The following is a 23,782-nucleotide window of genomic DNA, read 5'->3' as shown; positions in this document are numbered from 1 at the left end:
TCCCACCCTCCCCCAAGTTAAAAAAGGCATGAAACCTTGGTGTCATCGTCAAATACTTTATCCCGTTACTAAAATGAGCCTATGTCCACCAACACTTTCTCTAAAGTAGCTCACATCTCATGCCTCTTTGCGTTCCCACTGCTTCCAGTTGAGTTCAGGCCCTCACCATCACAGGTCTGAACTGGAGCCCTATATCCAGTCTTCACCCCATCCCACGCATCTTATACACTCTCGCCAGATTAATCTTCTAAAGAACAATCAGCACTTTAATATGTGTAACTGGTGCTCTTTTGTGTATCTCCCCTTTCAAGGCCAGGGCTATATCCTTTCTCCCTCTTTACTACCAGCACATAACACAGAACTTTGCACACAGCAGATGTTTAATACGTGTGTCTACAGTAAATATACAAATGCCATGGACATAATAGTTTCTGATCATTAAAGCTCAGTAGAGAAAATACACATTTACACCTGGTTTCAGGGTCTCATGGAAGCTGAGAGAGGTCTAGGCAACTTCCATTTTTGAAGCTGTCAGTTCATTAAAATCTGAAGAAATAACTAAAAGAGTAATTCAAAAAATTATGTTTTAAATGTTTACATCTAACCAATGCTCTCAACACATAAAAATATATAGCTGAATAAAACTGTGCTTCTCCTAGAGTAATTGCAGCACTTAATCCTAGCGGGCCACTTACTGGAGTTGCGGCCAGTAATGGGACTCAAATTTAGAAGACTCAAATTGTCTTCTTCTTTCAATTCTCTCAGAGTATTTCTGCGACTCTAAGGATTGTTTAATTCAGAGACAAGCTCAAAAGTCTAAATGTAAGGCTCTGAGGAATGTGAGAGCTGGGACAAGTGACCTTCCATCGGCTTCACACCATTACACGCTCTACTCAGTTTATACTTCTGCGCTTTGCCATTTTTGTCAGCAGAACATGAGGAAAGTGGCCTGATATTGACGAATGTACTCTTCAGTCATTCATGAAAAATTCCACTATGTGCCAGAGGCTGCACTAGGGGTTAGATATACAGGGAGAAGCAGAGCAGATATGGTCTTTGAACTCACAGAACTCATAGTCTAGAGCGGGGTATAGGCAATAAACAAACAATCGTAGAGTTAGAAATAGACTTTAATCCTGTGAAGAAGTGAAAACTTGTGGGAAAATAAAGAGTGGGAGGGAGTGGAGGAAAGAACACATACTTCAGATAGGGTGGTGAGGGAGACCTTTCTGAGGAGGTGACACTTTAGCAGGGACATTAAGGCTGCAAAGGAGCCTGGCATGGCAAAGGAAAAGGAAAAGCATTTCAGGCTGAGGGAATAGCATGTGTGAAGGTACCAAGGCAGGAAAAGTCAGGGATACTGAAGGAACCAAGAGAGAAGCTAGTGTAGATGGAATGTGATGAGCTTTTCCGCATAAGGCCTCTTAACTGAGTCCATGTTAACAGGGTCCTCTGGGTTTGTGCCACATGGTGGCCTGGCTGGGAGGTGAGGCCGATAGCTGACAGAAGCAGACTGTGGCAGTATTACACAGGCCTTAACAGACCTGATAAGGAGTTTGTGGTGTGGAAATTGAAATTTTTATAAAGCTAAAGTATTTTAAAGGAAATGTGAGAAGACTTAAAAAAAAAAAAACAGATTGAACTTTCATTTTGGGACATGAATCAGGAAATGGATTAGATGGCCTTTCAAGGTTCCTTCTATTTTGAGGATCCAGGGATTTTCATGTATTTGGAGTCCTCTCATATATTTGGAGACCTCTAAAATGTTCTGGTATTGAAAAGTTCTAAAAAAAAAAAAAAATTCCACATTCCCAGGATATTAGGTCATTATACAAAAGGGATTTCATCCAAATTGAAAGGAATTAACAGGAATTTTGGAGGGTTCTAATAGTAACTGAGCTAACCAGAAACAGAATGCAAACATGCTTGATCTTGGAAGAACAAAAGAAAGTCATCCTGACCAGAAACATTCTTAGAAGATGGAGCAAAGCTCATCTTTAGGACATTCCAAAAGGCAGTGGTGGGAGCCACACATATCCAAGCTGAAGAGGCCAGATGACAGTGGGACTTCCGATGCAAACGCCACGGCTGAAGCTGTGCCAATCGCCATGACAGTGGGGAGGCCTTCACTGGGAGTCTAAGCTTTGTATGCTCTGGGCTGAGCAGGTGCCCAGGGAACTTTGGGACAAGTGATAACAGCTGCAGGAGGGAAGCAGTAAGAAAGAAAGTGACAGCAGTGAGAAAGTGAAGATCATAATGAGAAAGAAGGGAATAGAAATAATAACTAGCAGAGCAGACTGTTTAGAGCCATCTCAGCAAAGAGTACCCTCCCTTTCCCCAAATATGGTATGAAAAATGCTACTTAAAAAAGAATGTTAAAAATGTTCTGGAGCATCAAGGAAATTTCATTCATTTTACCCACTCTGTCAGTAAAAAGGCTTTGTGTGTGTGTGTGTGTGTGTGTGTGTGTGTGTGTTTATAGCACCACCCTAAAGAATTAGAAGACCACACCCTGCTTATTATGGAAAGACCATGAGTCAAAGACGTGTATTTCCAGACATAACCCATAAAACTAGGTCAGCAGTAATTTAGATAAGAATGTCTGAAATGCGAAATGATGCAAATTATCAGTATTAGGTCAAATGCAGCTGGAGAGAGTTTAGTTTTCTTATGGTAGTCAAATATTACCAAACTTGGTTTTGGCCATCAGAAGAGAAAATTTAATTGCACGACTCCAAAACTAGAATAAGTCTAAATGTAAAATGCATTTTACAGGGATGATTCCTTCCCTCTCTCATTTTAGTTTTCTTTTTCCTTCTACCCAGTTTCTACAGATCAGTGGTGAAGATAGCTACAGTTTTTAGCTTTATATGAAATCTATTTTTTGATACGCAGGTTACTTATACATTTTCCTAGGATAAACATTGTAATAATTATAGTGATATGATTGTCATCAATTCATTAGAATTATGGCAGAGTCCTCAGACCTATAATCTAACAAGAACACAGTACTATCACTCTGTCTTGATGGAACCCAGATCAGAAAAATGAACATGCAGAGTCAAACCAGATAGGAGACGATCTCAATGGAGACCCCATCTGAAGGCCCTCCTTACTGAAGTACTGAAAGGATTTTATCGTGAGTTTGCACCACTGCACAAACTCCACGGCAGCATCAGACAGAGCTCCAGTTATATTTAAGTCTTAAATCTGAAGAGAAATCCTGATGATAAAATCTGAGGATTTCTTCTAAATCAAATGGCAAACAACCATCCATTTCCTCACGGAGGAATATTTTAGGTAAAGCTCTCTAATTCAGAATTGGAAATGATGCTAAAATAGCTTTCTGAAAAAATTAAATTATAAACTGTCATATTCCATCCTACTTAATGTGAATGAGCAGAGCCTCTAGGATAAACTTGATTAACATAAAAAAGGGTAAAATCTTATTTCTGTTTCTAGAGAACAAATAAAAAAGATGTAAAAAAAAAAAAAAAAAAACCCCAAACTGTGCTTGTACTTTCCAAATAACAGCATATGCTGTTCCCCCAGCTATCACTCAAGCAAATATTTTCATTTTAAAGAAAGTTGCCTTCTGGGTCTCTTTTCCTGAGGTCTCTTATTGAGAGTGAAGTTTTATATACAGTGATTCCGAACTGGCTGCTTAGCCTCAAAGCCACCTGTATGCATCTGAGTCTTGGGAGAGGCAGGTCTCGATGATGATGATGATGATGATGATGATGATAGCAGCACTGAAAACAAAATGGCAGCTCAGGGTGTGGAGCAGGTGCTAGATGCAGGCCTGGGCAAAGCACATGTGATGCACATGGTACCACCTCATTCTCAAAACCACCTATCGCCGTTCCCCTCTCACAAGACGAAACAGAAACAGACGAAGGCTAAATAACGTGTCCAATATCATACTTGTAGGTAAAGCTAGTTCATTGGACCCCAGAGTCCTTGCTTTTTAATCACTGCACTGTATTATTTCTCTACTGCGCGAGAGCACAGAGCACCCAGCCCATGGAAAGACAGTGACAATGGGCCTGGGTACGCTGGAGACCTTGCAAAGCCTGGAGGTGGACGAAGACCCCCAGCCACTGTGTGGACTCTACGGAGAGCCTGTGTGTGACCGCTAGGCTAGGTCAGAGGCACGGAGAATCAACTCCATAGCACTACGAGAGCAGCACGGAAGAGTGGGTAAAAACTTGGGCTCTGGTGTTGTTTGAACCGGGGTTCAAACCCTGACCTGGGTGCTTACCAATATATGACTTTGTTTCTTAATCTCCCTGACTTAAGTTTCTTCTTCTGTGAGACGAAAACGATAATAAGATCCATCTCACGCAAAGTTGTGAGGGATAATAAAATAATACACATGAAGCGCTTAGACAGTCCTTGACATGGTAAGCCTTAGCAATGCTAACTATTGCTGTTATGAACTAAGTACAGACTAAGCAGCGCTCAGGAACCTCACAGGAATATAGGAAGCATCAAGCTTTCCCATATTCATGTCTCTGATACCTAACGGACACGTGACAGGTTACAGGCTCCTCGGCTAGTCAATGCTACTGCTGCCAAGAGAAGGGAACAGGGTGGTGCTCGCCCTGCATCCAGAAAGGAAGGGGGCATTACTGACCGAGCTGATGAGGTTGTTGGCTCTGTGACTTGGCGCTGTACGCGGACGCCATGGGCACAGTTCTCCCGGTCCCCTGTCTGGGTCGAGAGGGGAATGTCAGGGGAGGTGTGGCTGATCTTCATGGAGGAGTCTGGACAAGGGGTGGGAGGGTCTAGGAAGCCCTCGCTGTTCTCCTGCTCGTTGGTCTCTGTGTCCATGTAGTTAAGAGGCTCCTGGTTGTTGTCTTTGCTACCAGAGAACAGGCCTCGTTCTCGCCACGGAACCCAGCAGAGTTTCCAAGACACGAAGAGAGACACGCCAAAGAGGGCGAGGCCACAGGCGGTGACCACAAGGGTCAGCAGGCTCACTGAGATATCTGCAAAGAAGCAAAGATCAAAGGTCAGTGGGACTGCTCCTCCCGTGCCCACCCACTGCACGGTGCGGGCAGAAAGACCCTCTCACCCACGCATCCGTCAGGAGTGATGGCAGAAGGCCAGGCTGGGCGTGCTGCTGGGCCTCCTGACTCTGAGGCAGGGGCAGTGAGGACGCAGGGGCAACGAGGACGCAGGGGCAATGAGGACGCAGGGGCAGTGAGGACTCGGGTACGAGCGCAGAGGATGGAACACGCAGCCATGTTTAGAAACAAACAGCCTGCAATAGCAAGAGACAGGGTGCGTTCAGGGGACCAGGAATGCCCTGCAAGTCAACTGAGACCCGGGCCCTCGGCAATGCAAATCATTGATATTCCGGGAGCAGGACAGCTTCAACTGTGCTTAAAAATTCCTCTGTCATATGGGGACATATGTATATGTATAACTGATTCACTTTGTTATAAAGCAGAAACTAACACACCATTCTAAAGCAATTATACCCCAATAAAGATGTTAAAAAAATTCCTCTGTCATCTCAGAGAGCAGTATAATATAAATTTGGGAATTGTTTAAGTAACATATTTTTTTTTTGCGATACGCGGGCCTCTCACTGTTGTGGCCTCTTCCATTGCGGAGCACAGGCTCCGGACGCGCAGGCTCAGCGGCCACGGCTCACGGGCCCAGGCGCTCCGCGGCATGTGGGATCTTCCCGGACCGGGGCACGAACCCACGTCCCCCGCATCGGCAGGTGGACTCCCAACCAATGCGCCACCAGGGAAGCCCAAGTAACATCTTTTTAAAACAAGAGAAATCAGAGTGCTTTTCCCCCCCTCTTTTTGATAGGAACTTTCAACGGTCTAAGCAAAATGAAGCTCAAGTCCTCCCAAACCCTCAAGAATACCCACCACCTGGTGGTCAGGTGCCCAGGACCCGGGGACGATGGTCATAGTTTGGGTTTCCCCAGTAGCAGAACTGAGACAAGTATTCAAGGGCAAGAGGTTTATTTAGAAGGTGAAGAAAACACATGTAGGGAAGTAGGAAAGTGATCCAGGTAGGAGAGTAGGGAAGTGATCCAGGGGAGTAAGAAAGCAGCCAGTAAGGGGGGCTTTATCAAGCCAGTTACCACAGTGGGAGGCCAGAGGTTAAGCTGCTAGGGAGGTTCCACACGCTAGAGACCAGGGGACTGGGTTATTTATAACATCAACCCCTTCAGCCATTGATTTGAGGGCAGCTCTCAAGGGGCATTTCTAACCTGCAGCATGGGTGGCAAAGTAAGTTTCTGTGGCCAGAAAATTCCCACATTTCAAATAAATGCAGGGCTGGCCTTGGAGGTCAGCAGGCACGTGCTCAAGTGTTAACGGAGTGGGGTTTTGGTGGGGGCAACAACATCTGCTGTGTGGACCGCAGCCCCATGGCCTCAGCTAGGGTTCAAGGCAGCGCAGTGTCTGGTGGCTGTGCACCCAACTCTCAGAACAAAGCCCAACCCTCTTGAGGCTTCCACCACCCTACAGTAGAGCCAGGGAAGCTGAGGCATCGACCTGAACTCATTCCTGGCACTGTGGTGCTACAAACTCCTCCCTTTAAAGGACACCCCTAACTGCCCTTGCTGGGCTCCATTACATCCTAGAGCCCCAAGGATTCTCCCTAGGTTCTGCCTTTACTGTCCATCATTAATATTTGTATTACTTCAGCCAAAGTTTTCTGGCTGTCCATTCCATGCCAGGGACTGTGCCAGGCTTTGGAGACACGATGGAGAACGTGATAGACACACTCCTACCTTCACAGACTCATATTCTAGTGAAGGAGAAAATTAGGACTCAGGTACTTAATAGCCACAATTTCAACGATCCACAGCACACGACAATCCATGACATGAGGCAGGTTGCGTCTCTGCTGAGGCATATGCACGTGAACCCGTCCCGCAAGTCCCTTACCTACGGAGTCAAGCTGACCCCCTACTGTCCGTGTGCTTTTCAACATGACTCTGAAGGTACTTGACCATTCTTATGACATGATAAAACAATTTCTTCATGAGAAATTGCTCTTGACAGAAAGCCAGCTGCCAGGGCTGCTGATGGAGCTACCGTATCTCCTCTATGCCTCCCAATCCATCTTTGCCCTTGTGGCGAAACAATATTATGTTTCTGTTTGGAAACATGGGGGTTCCAGCTTCAGCATGGGTAACTGAGCTCAAAATCTTTGCTTATCTCATTTCTCTCCTTAAGTATCACTGAAATGGGATATGCAAGCTATGTGACTATGGAAAGCAAGTCCAGGTACCTTCTATCCATCGGTGAACGAGTAATGCGGAGGAGTTTCTGGGATTGTTTTAAAGGAAAAGCCGATCAGGGCTGAACACTTAACACAGGCAAATGAAGGAACACTGAGGGAAAAATAGAAATTAACAATCTCAAGTGCAGAGCAAAAAGGGCAGGGATGGGGGACAAGGAACAGAGTCAGTGGGGGCAAAGTACAGGGCCCCAGAAATCACACCTCATGGAGCCCCAACTTGAGGGGGAGGAGAGCACGGTTTGGCCACAGGCTCCACGTGGTTCTGAGAGCTCACAGAGCAGGATGGAAAATTTGTCGGTGAAAACTTCCATGACAGGCGGTAGTACTGGGGGCACAGGGAAGCAGGAGGCCCCTCCCAGTTAATCAGGCTGCCACAGCAAACACCGGCCCCCACCTCCTCCAACGAGAGCGCCACAACACAGCGAAACCCCTTAATACGTTCCGTAATCCAAACAGAGGCAAAACCCCCTCCCTACATCCTGTTAATCACTTCAGCACTTTCCTGACACAGACACCACTAGGAGAATAGCATAGGCTGGAGGAGGCATACAGCAGAAGGCAGTAAGGTTCAGGAGTGTGACGCGATAATTACATATTATTATTTACCAAATATTCACTCTTCCACACCACAGTGCCCCCTCCAAGGAAGGAGCATGAATCCAAACCCCCTGACGTTGGTCTTGGCCACGTGACTTGCTCTGGTCAATGAAATATGAGTAGATGTGGCCCACGCCACCTTGGACCAGAGGACTCTTGGGCTCCCGCCTTCTGCTGTGAGAAGAAGAGGTCTTAAATAGGGCTGATATCTCAGCCTGGGTGCCGTAAAGGAAGACTTGTGGCATAGGCCCAAAGTCCAGAATGAGGAGCACACTTAAACCTGACACACGGACTGGGGCAGGGCAGAAACTGATCCACAGATCCATGAGCAAAATGTAAATAGTTGATGTTTTATTTAAGTCACTAGGGTCTCAAAGGCGGTTGTCACCATGGCAAAAAGCTGACTAATAAACATGACCATAAAATTTATTGTCCAAGACTAAGATACTTTTAAGAGGGAAAAGAGGCGGTATCAACAATCACATCAACAAGAGACTTCACCCAGGACTGTCCAGGACTACGGGCACCCTGCATTTAGAATCCCACCTGAGCTGTGGACTCATCAGCTTGGTATAACGTGGCCTCTCAGGGTTTACTTGGCGTTGGCAACATGCTAAAAATAAGGTAAATCCTGGGCCCACTTCTGCTAGTAACCATAGGGCCCTGACCCAGCTCAAGAACGATTCCAGCTTGTTCGCTGACTCCCAGCTCACACACCCAAAAAACGCCTTGCTCCCAAGTCCAGTCATGGGGGAGCCATGAGAGCAGGGGTCTGGTCTGAGCAGGCATTCAGTGTACATCTGATGCAGCCCACCAGAGGGCCCTGTGACCGCTTCTGTGTTTACTGTGAGTTAAGGCTGTGGCCTGTAAACTCCAGGAGCCGCTAGTCACATTCATAGTCATGATAAATGTTTGTACATAGAGTTACTACAGAAAATGTCTGGCAAATAGCAAGAAGGCCTTTTCCTCATTTACACAAAGGGGCCGTGTAGGTGAGCAGGGGGCCAGGGAGCACCTGCCAGGAGAAACCAACAGCGACCCACACAGCCACACCAACCACTAAGCGTAACAGTCGGAACTTCTGCTTGCAAACAGCTCAGGGTGCCCTCTACACACTCTATTTGTACTTTTCTCTTTTTTCAGAAAGAATTACTAGAAAGTGGCTTCAGAGTCACTAAGGCCACACATACCACCCACCTCAGACCCACAGCCTCAGGAAAGGGAGTGGGAGAATCCACTGAGAATCACAAAATAGCTTTATTTAGAAAAGGAGTTCTTGCTTAAGTTAGGTGGCAGGTACATGGCCAATTGTTTTATCACGGATCTTTAAACTACATGTATGCTATACATATATATATATGTGTGTGTATATTCTTTGGCATTTATGTATATTTTATAATAAAAATGGAAAAAACCCCAGCACATAGCAACATCAAAAAGTTATCATTCTAACTTTTTTCTGAAGAATAGAAAAGTGTAATTGGTCCTTCTGTCAAAGAGGCAAGAGAATAACCAGCTGGTGATTCGGGGATGAAAGGAGGCAAATGGTAACCCAGTTGTGATCCAGATTCCCAGAGGGGTTGCTGTTTGGGGGTGACAGTGCGTGAAACCGTACCCAGAGCTGCCATGGAGAACATCCCTCCAGGGAAGATGCGGAGTGGGGTGCCTGATCGTCAGAACGCTTTTCTGCTGGCTACTAGCCCTCACCACAGGACATGAGGTACTGCAGCACTATCCCTGGACACCAGACACAAGACACCATGACACCCCTAGACCCAGCAGACACCCAGCTGGACACCTATGATTCCAAGGGGTCCCTGCAAGCCTGAAGGCTTGCTCTGGAATGACCAATATTACTGCCCAAGGAGCACAAAGCTTGAGCGCCTACACTGCATATGGACAGAGGAACAGTAGTTGCCCCGCTGAACTGTGAAGCAACAGGAGGAGTTTATAAACTGATGACGACAAAATCATAGGACAAATGGGCCAAATCAGCAACTTGAAAGAGGCTAACCAATCAAGCTGAGTCATCAGAACAAATGGCACGTGACATAAGTTAATGCGAGAGGCAAATTAATGCCTATACTCAGTGAGACGTTTAAAATAGTGGCTAAGAGGGAGAAGCGTGGTTGCAGCAGTACCCAGAATCCGACATGCCTGAGGTCTCATCTGGTCTAACTAAGAAAAGGAGACTGTAGCCCTAGAATTCCACAGCCAGCCACATTATCACAAGAAGAAAGGAACGGCATTTTCAGCCATCAGTGACTCAGAAAATGTATCATTCACCTACCCTTTCCAGCAATACAAGCTACGGAAATTCTCCAAATAAATAAAAATTTATGTCGGAATAGAGAACCCAAGAAGGGAAGGGCTTTCTAGATAAGATACGTACTTACATACTATGTATCACAAGAATTAGTGATAAGCAAAGAAGATAGTAAAAAGTGTATTAAATCTGAATAATTGCTGGTTTTGAGGTTATGACGTTTAATGAAACTGTTAAGGAAAGCAACGCTTAAAAGAGCAAAGGAATGGTAACTATACACATAAATTCCAACAATTTCAACAGAACGTGGGAGATGGAAAAAGGAAGGAAGTAAAAACAAATTAAATGGCCTACATTGTGAGCAGGGAGAGATGACAGATACTTCAACTCGATGTTGATAAGGAAATATAGGTGCAAATATGTATATAAAATATTTAAGGGAGACTGTGGTTCATAATGATGTATATGCATATATATTTATCCATATATATCCTCTCTTTCCTGACACCCTGCCCCCATTAAATAATACGAAACAAATAAAAAGTATAAACAATCACAAAGAAAATAGCATGGGATGATCAGCAAACAAGGTTTTAAATTTTTTTTTCTGAAAGACAGTATGTGGATGGAGCTGTGGTAGAGGATGCCACAGGCCTCCCCCCGCAAAATGCAGAGGGAGATACACCTGAGGGGCAGGCAACCCGGCCCACTAAACTCATACAGGCTCAGGACACAGACATTTCCAATGTCGTAGCAGCGAAGACTAAGACGTTGAGCTGAAAACGAGGGCAGTGACTGAAAATCTTCACCAAATACTGTCCAGTCTGGCTAGGGAGAAACCAAGGCAACTAGTATGAGAACCAGTGCCCAGGAGTAGAATCCTCCATATTCTTGAAAAAAAATGGAATCCCGTATAATCCCCTTTAAGTAAACACTCCCTCATAGATACACAGCCTCATGGTCAGCTTTCCTACTGCCTCATTATTAAATATGACTAAATTGCAAAGAATCACCAGCCGTATGGAGAAATCTTACAGCGACATTAACATACAGAAGCAAAAAAAATGTTCCCAGAGGAAACAGAGAGAACTCAGGAAGGAAACAGGAACTCTTAAAACATTTCATTCACAGGAAATTTCCACAATGTATTTCCATAAAATAAGGGTGGATGACTAGTAAATGGAATGAAGAATAAAATAAGACAAGTTTCGTAGGGACAAAATCGCATGATTGCTAAAACAAATAAAAAATTCGAAAGAGGGTAAAGTCAGGGAACATGTACCTGAATAGGAACCAAAGATTCAGGAAACTTAGGCAAAACAAGTATGTGCTATACAATATGTACCCAGGAAGTCTAATAACTAAGTTTTCCAGAAGGTTAGGACACAGAAGGTGAAGGTAAAAATCATCAATTAAAAAAAAATTCCCTAGAATTGAAGGACCAATTGATAGGGGTCCACCGAGCACCTATAGTAAACTAACCCTACCTTAGGCCCCTTGGAAATTGTGAAATTTCCAAACATAAAAATCAGAGAAAAATCACAAAAGCTTAAGAGACCAAAAATAATATGAACTCAAAGACATTGGAACCATACCGGCATTGGACTTAAAAAATAGATAATGGAATAATGCCTGCAAACTTCTGAGGGAAAATTACGATCAAGTTAGAATTCTATACCCAAACACACTATCAATCAAGTGTGAGGGCCAAAAAAGTCACTTTCAGACTTACAAGAAGTCAGAAAGATTACTCTCCAGGCACCTATCATAGGAAGTTATTTGAGGATGAATGTGTGAGATTAAAATGAGATAGAACACTCCCTCTTGCGAGAGCACTGGAATCACAAATAACTGCTGAACAATCATCGACAGGAAGACACTGGAACTAACCAAAAAAGATACACCACATCCAAAGACAAAGGAGAAGCCACAATGAGACGGCAGGAGGGGCACAATCACAGTAAAATCAAATCCCGTAACTGCTGGGTGGGTGACTCACCAACTGGAGAACATTTATACCACACAAGTCCACCCACCGGAGTGAAGGTTCTGAGCCCCACGTCAGGCTTCCCAACCTGGGGGTCCGGCAACGGGACGAGGAATTCCTAGAGAATCAGACTTTGAAGGCTAGCGGGATTTGACTGCAGGACTTCGACAGGACTGGGAGAAACAGAGACTCCACTCTTGGAGGGCACACACAAAGTAGTGTGAGCATTGGGACCCAGGGAAAGGAGCAGTGACCCCATAAGAGACCGAACCATATCTACCTGCTAGTGTTGGAGGGTCTCCTGCAGATGCAGGGGGTGGCTGTTTCTCACCGTGGGGATGAGGACAGTGGCAGCGGAAGTTCTGGGAAGTACTCTTGGTGTGAGCCCTCCCAGAGTCTGCCATTAGCCCCACCAAACAGCCAACACAGGAAAGCTCCAGTGTTGGGTCACCTTAGGCCAAACAACCAACAGGGAGGGAACCCAGCCTCACCCATTAGCAGTCAAGCAGATTAAAGTTTTACTGAGCTCTGCCCACCACAGCAACACCCAGCTCTACCCAACACCAGTACCTTCCATCAGGAAGCTTGCAAAAGCCTCTTAGATAGCCTCATCCACCACAGGGTAGACAGCAGAAGCAAGAAGACTACAATTTCTGCAGCCTGTGGAATGAAAACCACATTTGCAGAAAGACAAACAAAATGAAAAGGCAGAGGACTATGTACCAGATGAAGGAACAAGATAAAACCCCAGAAAAAAAACTAAATGAAGTGGAGATAGGCAACCTTCCAGAAAAAGAATTCAAAATAATGATAGTGAAGATGATCCAGGACCTCGGAAAAAGAATGGAGGCAAAGATCGAGAAGATGCAAGAAATGTTTAACAAAGAACTAGAAGAATTAAAGAACAAACAAACAGAGATGAACAATACAATAACTGAAATGAAAAATACACTAGAAGGAATCAATAGCAGAATAACTGAGGCAGAAGAGTGGATAAGTGACCTGGAAGACAGAATGGTGGAATTCATTGCCACGGAACAGAATAAAGAAAAAAGAATGAAAACAAATGAAGACAGCCTAAGAGACCTCTGGGACAACATTAAACCCAACAACATTCGCATTATAGGGGTCCCAGAAGGAGAAGAGAGAGAAAAAGAACCTGAGAAAATATCTGAAGAGATTATAGTTGGAAATGTCCCTAACATGGGAAAGGAAATAGCCACGCAAGTCCAGGAAGTGCAGAGAGTCCCAGGCAGGATAAACCCAAGGAGAAACACGCCGAGACACATAGTAATCAAATTGACAAAAATTAAAGACAAAGAAAAATTATTGAAAGCAACAAGGGAAAAATGACAAGTAACATACAAGGGAACTACCATAAGGCTAACAGCAGAAACTCTACAAGCCAGAAAGGAGTGGCACGATATATTTAAAGTGATGAAAGGGAAGAACCTACCACCAAGATTACTCTACCCAGCAAGGATCTCATTCAGATTCGATGGAGAAATCAAAAGCTTTACAGACAAGCAAAGGCTAAAAGAATTGAGCTCCACCAAACCAGCTTTACAACAATACTAAAGGAACTTCCCTAAGTGGGAAACATAATAGAAGAAAAAGATCTACAAGAACAAATCCATAAGAATTAAGAAAATGGTCATAGGAACATACATATCGATAATTACCTTAAATGTGAATGGATTAAATGCTCCAACCAAAAGACACAGGCTCACTGAATAGATACAAAAACAAGACCTGTATATATGCTGTCTACGAGAGACCCACTTCAGACCTAGGGACACATACAGACTGAAAGTGAGGGGATGGAAAAAGATTCCATTCAAATGGAAATCAAAATAAAGCTGGAGTAGCAGTACCCATATCAGATAAAATAGAATTTAAAATAAAGAATGTTACAAGAGACAAGGAAGGACACTGCATAATGATCAAGGGATCACTCCAAGAAAAACATATACAATTATAAATATATGCACCCAACATAGGAGCACCTCAATACATAAGGCAACTGCTAACAGCTATAAAAGAGGAAATCGACAGTAACACAATAATAGTGGGGGACTTTAACACCTCACTTACACCAATGGACAGATCATCCAGACAGAAAATTAATAAGAAAACACAAGCTTTAAATGACACAATAGACCAGATAGATTTAATTGATATTTATAGGACATTCCATCCAAAAACAGTAGATTACACTTTCTTCTCAACTGCACACGGAACATTCTCCAGGACAGATCACATCTCGGGTCACAACTCAAGCTTTGGTAAATTTAAGAAAACTGAAATCATATCAAGCATTTTTTCCGATCACAACACTATGAAATTAGAAATCAATTATAGGGAAAAAAACATAAAAAATACAAACACATGGAGGCTAAACAATACATTACTTAATAACCAAGAGATCACTGAAGAAATCAAAGAGCAAATCAAGAAATACCTAGAGACAAATGACAACGAAAACACAGCGAGCCAAAATCTATGGGATGCAGCAAAAGCAGTTATAAGTTTATAACAATACAATCCTACCTCAAGAAACAAGAAAAATCTCAACAGTCAAGCCTTACACCTAAGGGAACTAGTGAAAGAAGAACAAACAAAACCCAAAGTTAGTAGAAGGAAAGAAATCATAAAGATCAGAGCAGAAATAAATGAAATAGAAACAAAGAAAACAATAGCAAAGATCAATAAAACTAAAAGCTGGTTCTTTGAGAAGATAAAATTGATAAACCTGGGCTTCCTTGGTGGCACAGTGGTTGAAAGTCTGCCTGCTGATGCAGGGGACACAGGTTCGTGCCCCGGTCCAGGAAGACCCCACATGCCGTGGAGCGGCTGGGCCCGTGAGCCACGGCCGCTGAGCCTGCGCGTCCAGAGCCTGTGCTCCGCAATGGGAGAGGCCACAACAGTGAGAGGCCCGCGTACCGCAAATGAAAGAAAAAAAATTGATAAACCTTTAGCCAGACTCATCAAGAAAAAGGGAGAGGACTCAAATGAATAAAATTAGAAATGAAAGAGGAGAAGTTACAACAGACAACGCAGAAATACAAAACATCCTAAGATATTACTATAAGCAACTCTATGCCAATAAAATGGACAACCTGGAAGAAATGGACAAAATCTTAGAAAGGTATAACCTTCTGAACTAGGAAGAAATAGAAAATATGAACAGACCAATCACAAGTAATGAAATTGAAACTGTGATGATTAAAACTCTTCCAACAAACAAAAGTCCAGGACCAGATGGCTTCACAGGTGAATGCTATCAAACATTTAGAGAAGAGCTAGCACCCATCCTTCTCAAACTCTTCCAAAAAATTGCAGAGGAAGGAACACTCCCAGACTCATCCTACGAGGCCACTATTACCCTGATACCAAAACCATACAGAGATACTACAAAAAAAGAAAATTACAAACCAATAACACTGATGAATACAGATGCAAATATCCTCAACAAAATACTAGCAAACAGAATCCAACAACACATTAAAAGGATCATACACCATGATCAAGTGGGGTTTATCCCAGGGATGCAAGGATTCTTCAATATATGCAAATCAATGTGATACATCATATTAACAAATTGAAGAATAAAAACCATATGATCATCTCAATAGATGCAGAAAAAGCTTTTGAGAAAATTCAACACCGATTTAGGATAAAAACTCTCCAGAAAGTGGGCATAGAGGGAACCGACCTCAACATAATAAAGGCCATATACGACAAACCCACAGCAAACATCATTCTCTCAGTGGTGAAAAACTGAAAGCATTTCCTCTAAGATCAGGAACAAGACAAGGATGTCCACTCTCACCACCATTATTCAACATAGTTTTGGACGTCCTAGCCTCGGCATTCAGAGAAGAAAAAGAAATAAAAGGAATACAAATTGGAAAAGAAGAAGTAAAACTGTCACTGTTTGCAAATGACATGACACTATACAAAAAGAATCCTGAACATGACACCAGAAAACTACTGGAGCTAATCAATGAATCTGGTAAAGTTGCAGGATACAAAATTAATGCACAGAAACTCTTGCATTCCTACACACTAACAACAAAAGATCAGAAAGAGAAATTAAGGAAACAATCCCATTCACTATTGCAACAAAAAGAATAAAATACATAGGTATAAACTTACCTAAGGAGGTAAAAGACCTGTAGTCAGAAAACTATAAGACACTGATGAAAGAAATCAAAGATGACACAAACAGATGGAGAGATATACCATGATCTTGGATTGGAAGAATCAACATTCTGAAAATGACTATACTACCCAAAGCAATCTACAGATTCAATGCAATCCCTAACAAACTACCAATGGCATTTTTCACAGAACTAGAACAAAAAATCTTAAAGTTTGTATGGAGACACAAAAGACCCCAAAAAGCCAAAGCAGTCTTGAGGGAAAAAAATGGAGCTGGAGGAATCAGACTCCCTGACTTCAGACTATACTACAAAGCTACATTAATCAAGACAATATGGTACTGGCACAAAAACAGAAATATAAATCAATGGAACAGGATAGAAAGCCCAGATATAAACCCACGCACCTATGGTCAACTAATCTATGACAAAAGAGGCAAGGATATACAATGGAGAAAAGACAGTCTCTTCAATAAGTGATGCTGGGAAAACTGGACATGTAAAAGAATGAAATTAGAAACCTCCCTAACACAATACACAAAAATAAACTCAAAATGGATTAAAGACCTAAATGTAAGACCAGACACTATAAAACTATTAGAGAAAAACAAAGGAAGAACACTCTTTGACATAAATCACAGCAAGATCTTTTTTGATCCACCTTCTACAGTAATGGAAATAAAAACAGAAATAAACAAATGGGACCTAATGAAACTTAAAAGCTTTTCCACAGCAAAGGAAACTACAAACAAGAAGAAACACAACCCTCAGAATGGGAAAAAATATTTGCAAACGAAGCAACGGACAAAGGATTAAACTCCAAAATATAGGGAGGGAGGGAGACGCAAGAGGGAAGAGATATGGGAACGTATGTATAACTGATTCACTTTGTTATAAAGCAGAAACTAACACACCATTGTAAAGCAATTATACTCCAATAAAGATGTAAAAAAAGAAAAAAAAAACTCCAAAATATATAAACAGCTCATGCAGCTCAATATCAAAAACAGAAACAACCCAATCAGAAAATGGGCAGAAGACCTAAATAAACATCTCTCCAAAGAAGACATACAGATGGCAAGAGGCACATGAAAAGCTGCTCAACATCACTAATTATTAGAGAAATGCAAATCAAAACTACAATGAGGTGTCACCTCACACTGGTTAAAATGGCCATCATCAGAAAATCTACAAACAAAAGATGCTGGAGAGGGTGTGGAGAAAAGGAAACCCTCTTTCACTGTTGGTGGGAATGTAAATTGATACAGCCACTATGGAGAACAGTACGGAGGTTCCTTAAAAAAGTGAAAATAGAATTACCATATGATCCAGCAATTCCACTACTGGGCATATACCCAGAGAAAAGCATAATTCAAAAAGACACATGGACCCCAATGTTCACTGCAGCACTATTTACAATAGCCAGGTCATGGAAGCAACCTAAATGCACATCGTCAGACGAATAGATAAAGAAGATGAGGTACATATATACAATGGAATATTACTCAGCCATCAAAAGGAACGAAATTGGGGCTTTTGTAGAGACGTGGATGGATCTAGAGACTGTCATACAGAGTGAAGTAAGTCCGAAGGAGAAAAACAAATATCGTATATTAATGCATATATGTTGAACCTAGGAAAATGGTACAGATGAACCGGTTTGCACAGCAGAAATGGAGACACAGATGTAGAGAATAAACGTATGGACACCAAGGGGGGAAAGCTGCGGGGGGATGGGGGGTGGGGGGTGGTGTGATGAATTGGGAGATTGGGATTGACATGTATCCACTCATGTGTATACAATTGATGACTGATAAGAAACTGCTGTATAAAAAATAAATAAAATAAAATTCAAAAATTAAAAATAAAATGAGATAAAAGACATAGTGTACAGGGAAAATTGCACTCCTCTCAGAAGACCAGTGAAGGAAGTCCCTGCAAGAAAGCTGAGCGGCAGGCCTGGAGAGGAGCCAGTGCAGCCTAGAACAGGAAGACTGCGTTCTAGAAAGGAGTCCTCCTCAGATAAAAAGGATTTGAAACGATAAAAATGACAAGATGGAGGTTTTAGTTTTTAATAACATCATCAATTGTCTTAAAATAGCATAAAAAAAAGAGAGAAATTAGGAATTCCAGGAGGAAATTTTTAAAGGAAAAATAATCATAGTATTATTTTTCACATATACCTCGACAAAGTATACCTCTTGATTCTGCACTAAATAAAATTTTATGTTCATAATAACACAGACACCATTTATTGATTCTCAACTCTTAGAATCAAGCAATAGATGAAGCATGGAGGACTTAAGTATAGTTGTAGAACAGAGTGGAAATGTTTCCAACTTTGACAGTTTAAAATGAATAAAAGTGATGTCAAAAATTAAGAGGTAGAAAGAGGAAAGAAGCTGAAGAAAAGGTTACAGGTTGCCTTCCGAAATGAGGGAACAAGAGAGATTGTCTATAGTTGATAGATAATATCAATATATATATAGATGCATTTATAAAATTGAAATATGATTTAAAATATATTAGTTTCAGATGTACAGCATAGTTATTCAATATTTTTGTAGACTGTACTCTATATATTGCTGTTTTATGCTAAAATTATTTTTACATTAAAAGCCATGTGGAGATAGGGCAAACCATTTCTGTTGGGATGAAAATAGAAGGGACTTCCACTTCTGTGTTAACTTTTTACAGTGAGTTAGTATTACTGAGAAAAAAATGAAAAACATTTTTGAAGCTGCTGTAGTACATGAAGTATATGTGGTTTAGCACATTCAGGTGAACTTGGGTCTGTAACCCCCAAACATTGCTGAAAACAGTCCTTATTTAATGCTGCTGCTTGTTTGTGAGGAACAAAAAGAATAAAAATCATGATAGTCATTATAATAATGATAATCTCAGTTCCCCAGCACAGTTTTCCTTCCAAATCAAACCCATAAAAGACATCTACTGTTGTCTGCTCATCTTTGTTCAGACTTTTAGTTTTATGAACAAAATATCAACAGACTGACACAGGCTATCAACTTTTTACTTTGCTAACACCAACTTTAAAACAAATAAGTCTTTACTACCGTGCTCATTTCATATAAGAAAGGTTGTTTTAACACTAAATGACATTCCCTTAAAATACTATATTGAGCTTTATGAATAAAACCATCATACTGTCCTTATTTTGTCAATTGCTTCAGAGTTGTGAGAACTTTGTCCTGGATAAATAAGGAAGCAAAAATTGGGAAGCACTGTCCTAGTCCCCTGGATGTCAGTCCTGCCCCACTTCTACTTCTTACAGCAACAATATAGCTCAGGGCAAAACAGGAAAATAGAAGACATTTTTGATTTCCACCCCAGCCTTCCTGTCCTGAGCTCTCCCCCTTCAACTGCTCTTCCAACCCTGTGATGTCCCAGAAGACTGGAATTCTCAAAGGGATTATGTTGGAACCTAAAGATTTGGTGTCTGTGTCTAGTCCTTTCACGCCCACAGGAAACTTATGGTGACAGCAGAGAGGAACAGTGTGGATGCTCGAATGAATCAAGGTGTTTCCAGGGCAGCCAAGGTAAACCTGGAATCACAATTGAGGAGGGAAGCAAAAAAGATCAGAGCTGGAAAAGTGGTGCTGAGCATTGAGAGTGAGGTGGATGGGACATGAAAAGGGAGAGGAAACTCATTGTCAGAAGCTGGGATGATAGGAGCTGGTTTAAAAGAATGGTGCAAAATGAAGTAAGGCCAGTGGCTCAAGATCACTGATATGTTCGCTGACATATGACTTATCTTTTTGCAAAAGGATTTGAGGCAGCTTTAAAATACAATGCAGCAAAGTAGGAGAAACTTTCCAAGGAAATCAGGGACAAAGAAAAATAAAGTTAAAATGAAGGTGAAGTCAGGGGGAAGGTAAATAGCCAAAATGCAAACGTAAGGCTTTGTAAAGTTGCCGGAGGCGGCTACAGAACTGGCTCCCAACAACCCCCTTATCATAGAAAAGAAAGAAATATAACCCATGACATGATTCGGCATCTAAAACACTACACAATTAAGAAAATTTATGAGACAAGGAAAATCTGGACCAGAAATGTAATGCTGTTAGAGATGATTATTTACTTTTAGATATGATAATTGTATTGTGGTTATGTTGTATAGATATGGAAACATTCAAATGATATCATGCCTGGAATTTGCTTCAAATTATAGATGAAACAAGATTGACCATGGGTTAATACTTGTTGAAGCTGAATAATGAGTACATGGGGCTTATTATATTATTCTCTCTACTTCTGAATATGTTTGACAATTTCTTAACACGAAACAAAACATGTTTTGGTTGGGGAAAAATGTTGATTTCTGACTTCAGTCTTAAGACATTCTTATTTAATATGTCTTGGGTGAGAGTCCCTTAATCTCCATTTTTAACAAGCATCTCAGATCTCAGACTTATCTGATGCCAATGGTCTATAGAGAACACTGACTAAACAAGAGCAAGTAAACATTATATATATGAGTTCAGAACACAAGATGCTCTCCTGATCCTAAAACAATTGTGTCTTGGGGGCCTAAAAAAGACAACACTGGGAAATTTGCTTAGACAATCAGGTTATGGAGAACTTGAAGATATCACATGGTACCTTGTAGGGAAAGTGGTAATATAATTAGATAGAGGAAACAGCCAAGACCAGACAGCTCTGATGATGAGATGTCAGGTGTTTCAGGAAACTGAATCAATGTGGAACCACTGTATTAGAAGAAACCTTAAAGATCATCCAGAACTATCTATGTCAGAATTCCTTCATCAACAATCCCTTCCATGTGACCACGAGACCTTCACTGAATACATTATTTTCTGTATTTTTTTAAACTTAATACCATGAACATGTATTACTTTGCAATTTTAAAAGGTAATAATAACAATAATAAAATTTTTGCACTAAAAAATCACAGAACTCTGGAGTTATCCAGTGAAGGGGAACTTAGCCCCACACACACCTCAGTAGCCCAGAGGATGACACTTATCTTGGATAGGAAGTATGTAATAGATGTTAGGCTACAATTAGATGCTTTGGTGTTTAAATGATTGAACTAAGTTGTTTGGGAGATGCGATCTTGCAGAGACCTTGCTCTAATTATACTGTAGGCACCAAAGCACAGTAGTTAGAAACACAAGTTCTAGAAACACACAGTCAAGGTCTTGCAGCCCAACATCAGTTGTGCAACATGAGCTAAATCTCTCAGCATCTTGTTTTCTCATAGTAACGTTGGGATATTAATAATATTTACCTCTTGGAGTTGTACTGAGTGCTTAGAAAGGTACTGGCAGTCAATAAATTTAAGTTACTGTTTTTTGGGTTTTTTCATGAGGTGTCTCAGGACTCAGCCACTCCACATCTAGACTTATTCTTACTGCCAAGAAGTGGTCACCATGGTTAGTGAATAGCGAGGCTTCCCACAGCCTTATGAAATGGGCTGGTAACAAGCAAACGTTAGGCCCCAAATGGTGCTTATTGAGCTGAATTACTGAGAACAAGAGAAGCTTCTACGGAACACCTGATATTTGCTAAGGACCAAACCAGGGGTACAAAATAAATAAGACTAGGCCCTGCCCTCAAGGAGCCACTAGTCCTTTTAGTAATGCTATTTACAATTCAAAGTGCTACTGAAACCAAGAAGTGAGGGATATGTAACCCAATGTGGGGTTCAGAGAAGGTGTCCCATAAAATAGGAGTGAGCCAGGTCCTCTTATAACCACTTCTCTTGCACAAAGGTAAAACCCAGGTCACTTGGGCACTGGTCACTTGGTGGTCAAAAGCCTTCACCAGAAGGGAAGGCCATGGCTTCTGCATATGGTCCCCATGTTGCAGAGGGCACAACTTGCTCAACTGTACATGGAGGCCCCAGTAAAGACCTGGCATGTTCCAAGGGCTCATGGACCAGCTTTGCCACCATGTATACTTTGTGACCTTGGGTAAGTCACTGCCCCTGTATGGTCTTCCTCATCTATTCTAAAGGGCCTGGGAATGGCTCTCACATTCTGTGGTTCCCATGAACCTGCCAAATGACCTTGAATTCACAGCAATGTCTGTCTAGAGCTAAAGCCATTGTAATAACTCCTATTAGTGACCACAAGCCAATGGGTGCTCTCCAACTGGAGGCTATGTTTTAGGGCCATTCTTGATTTTCATGCCTGCAGCAGACATGAGGTTCTCTAAGCTCATGGAAAAACACTGGCTCCTAGTGCAAATTGCAAGGATTAAGGAGCATTAACTTGGGCCTGCAGGAGCCGTGCCATTATTAAGGTACTGAGCCAAGTAAACAGAGCACTCTGCGACCTTAACTCCAAGAAGCCCATGGACTGGTAAAATGAATTAAGGCATGGTAATTGGCAAATGGCGTAACTGCATTTTCCTTGCAATTGACATAAAAGGAGGAGCATATTTAATAGGACTGTGTCTCTTGCCCTGTTGGGCTGCACCCTGCAGGCCTACAAGACCTGTCCCTGCCCAGCTTCAAGACTGAAGAAAGAACCCAGAGTCAGCAACAGAGACATCAATGTTCTAATGGATGGACATCAATGGTTTAACGGATAGGGGGAGCTTACATGTCTGGAGCAAGGTCCTGGAGTGACTCCCCACCGTTTGTGGCTGAGGGCAGGTCATGGCGTCAGGCTTGGCTCCAGGGGCCAGAGTGGTGGTGGGGGGATTACCACTTATGGGGAGAATTGACATCAGGTTGGCTCATCAGTTACCAGGGAAACCAGCAGAGGGGCGTGCCTCTCACCGCCCCTGTGATAAGCTATTGTGCATGATCATTAGCTAGCACCCGGGCCAAGCATGTAGGAAGGTCAGTCCTCTGAGTAGGGTGTAGGTGAAGCAGGCACTGGTCAAGCCGGGGATGTAGAGAAAACAGTCATCCTGAATGGTCCCACCACAGAGGCCCTCAGATCCTTTCCTCAGAAGGCTGCCCAGGCGATTCTGCCTATGTCAAGGAAGCAGCTGGCCTAAAATTAGCATTGAGAGAACACTTTCTGTTGCACCTTCCATTTGTAAAGTGCAGCCTCTTCAGTGTGACCAGCGCCTCTTCACACTGCCATCACGCCTCTGCCTTAAGGAGATGGAGCAGGGGCTGCTCAGGCTATGTATGAGATTGGAGCTGCAAACACTAAGAGCTGGGTTTTGATTCTTGTGTCCGTAATCCCTGACCTCCCAATCCTGTTGCACCTGGGCCCCTGCAGTCTGCGTAACAGGAAGGCTCAGGAACTATCCTCAGGTTTGCAACTGGGTTTCCATTCTCTACAGAAATTATTTAATTGGAAAAAAAAAATCCATGTAAGAAAATATTTTACCAGCCACTGTAGCTTCATTAGAAGTGCTTGCAAAATCTAGTGTTTTCTGTATCATGGGATTCTGGCCTGTGCAAAGTAAATGAAAACACTCAGGTGTGCTAGTATTCTTGAGAAATAATAGAAAATCTGATGTGCAGGGTTTTAGACAATGGGGACTTTT

The 23,782-nt window shown here is 42.2% G+C and overlaps 1 protein-coding gene across 1 annotated transcript in view; it reads right to left on the bottom strand.

The window, feature by feature from the left end:
* The window catches only part of LOC101334013 (olfactomedin-like protein 1), a 386,099-nt gene that overhangs the window by 318,620 nt on the left and 43,697 nt on the right, over window positions 1-23,782 (bottom strand). Inside the window, exon 4 of the mRNA XM_073807906.1 lies at window positions 4,637-4,991. Within this exon, the coding sequence (XP_073664007.1) occupies window positions 4,637-4,991 (355 nt within the window). The remainder of the gene's footprint in view (window positions 1-4,636; window positions 4,992-23,782) is intronic.

The sequence above is a fragment of the Tursiops truncatus genome, chromosome 8 (genome assembly GCF_011762595.2).
Source record: "Tursiops truncatus isolate mTurTru1 chromosome 8, mTurTru1.mat.Y, whole genome shotgun sequence".
Taxonomy (NCBI): domain Eukaryota; kingdom Metazoa; phylum Chordata; class Mammalia; order Artiodactyla; family Delphinidae; genus Tursiops; species Tursiops truncatus.
This window is presented reverse-complemented; position numbering and strand designations above follow the sequence as displayed.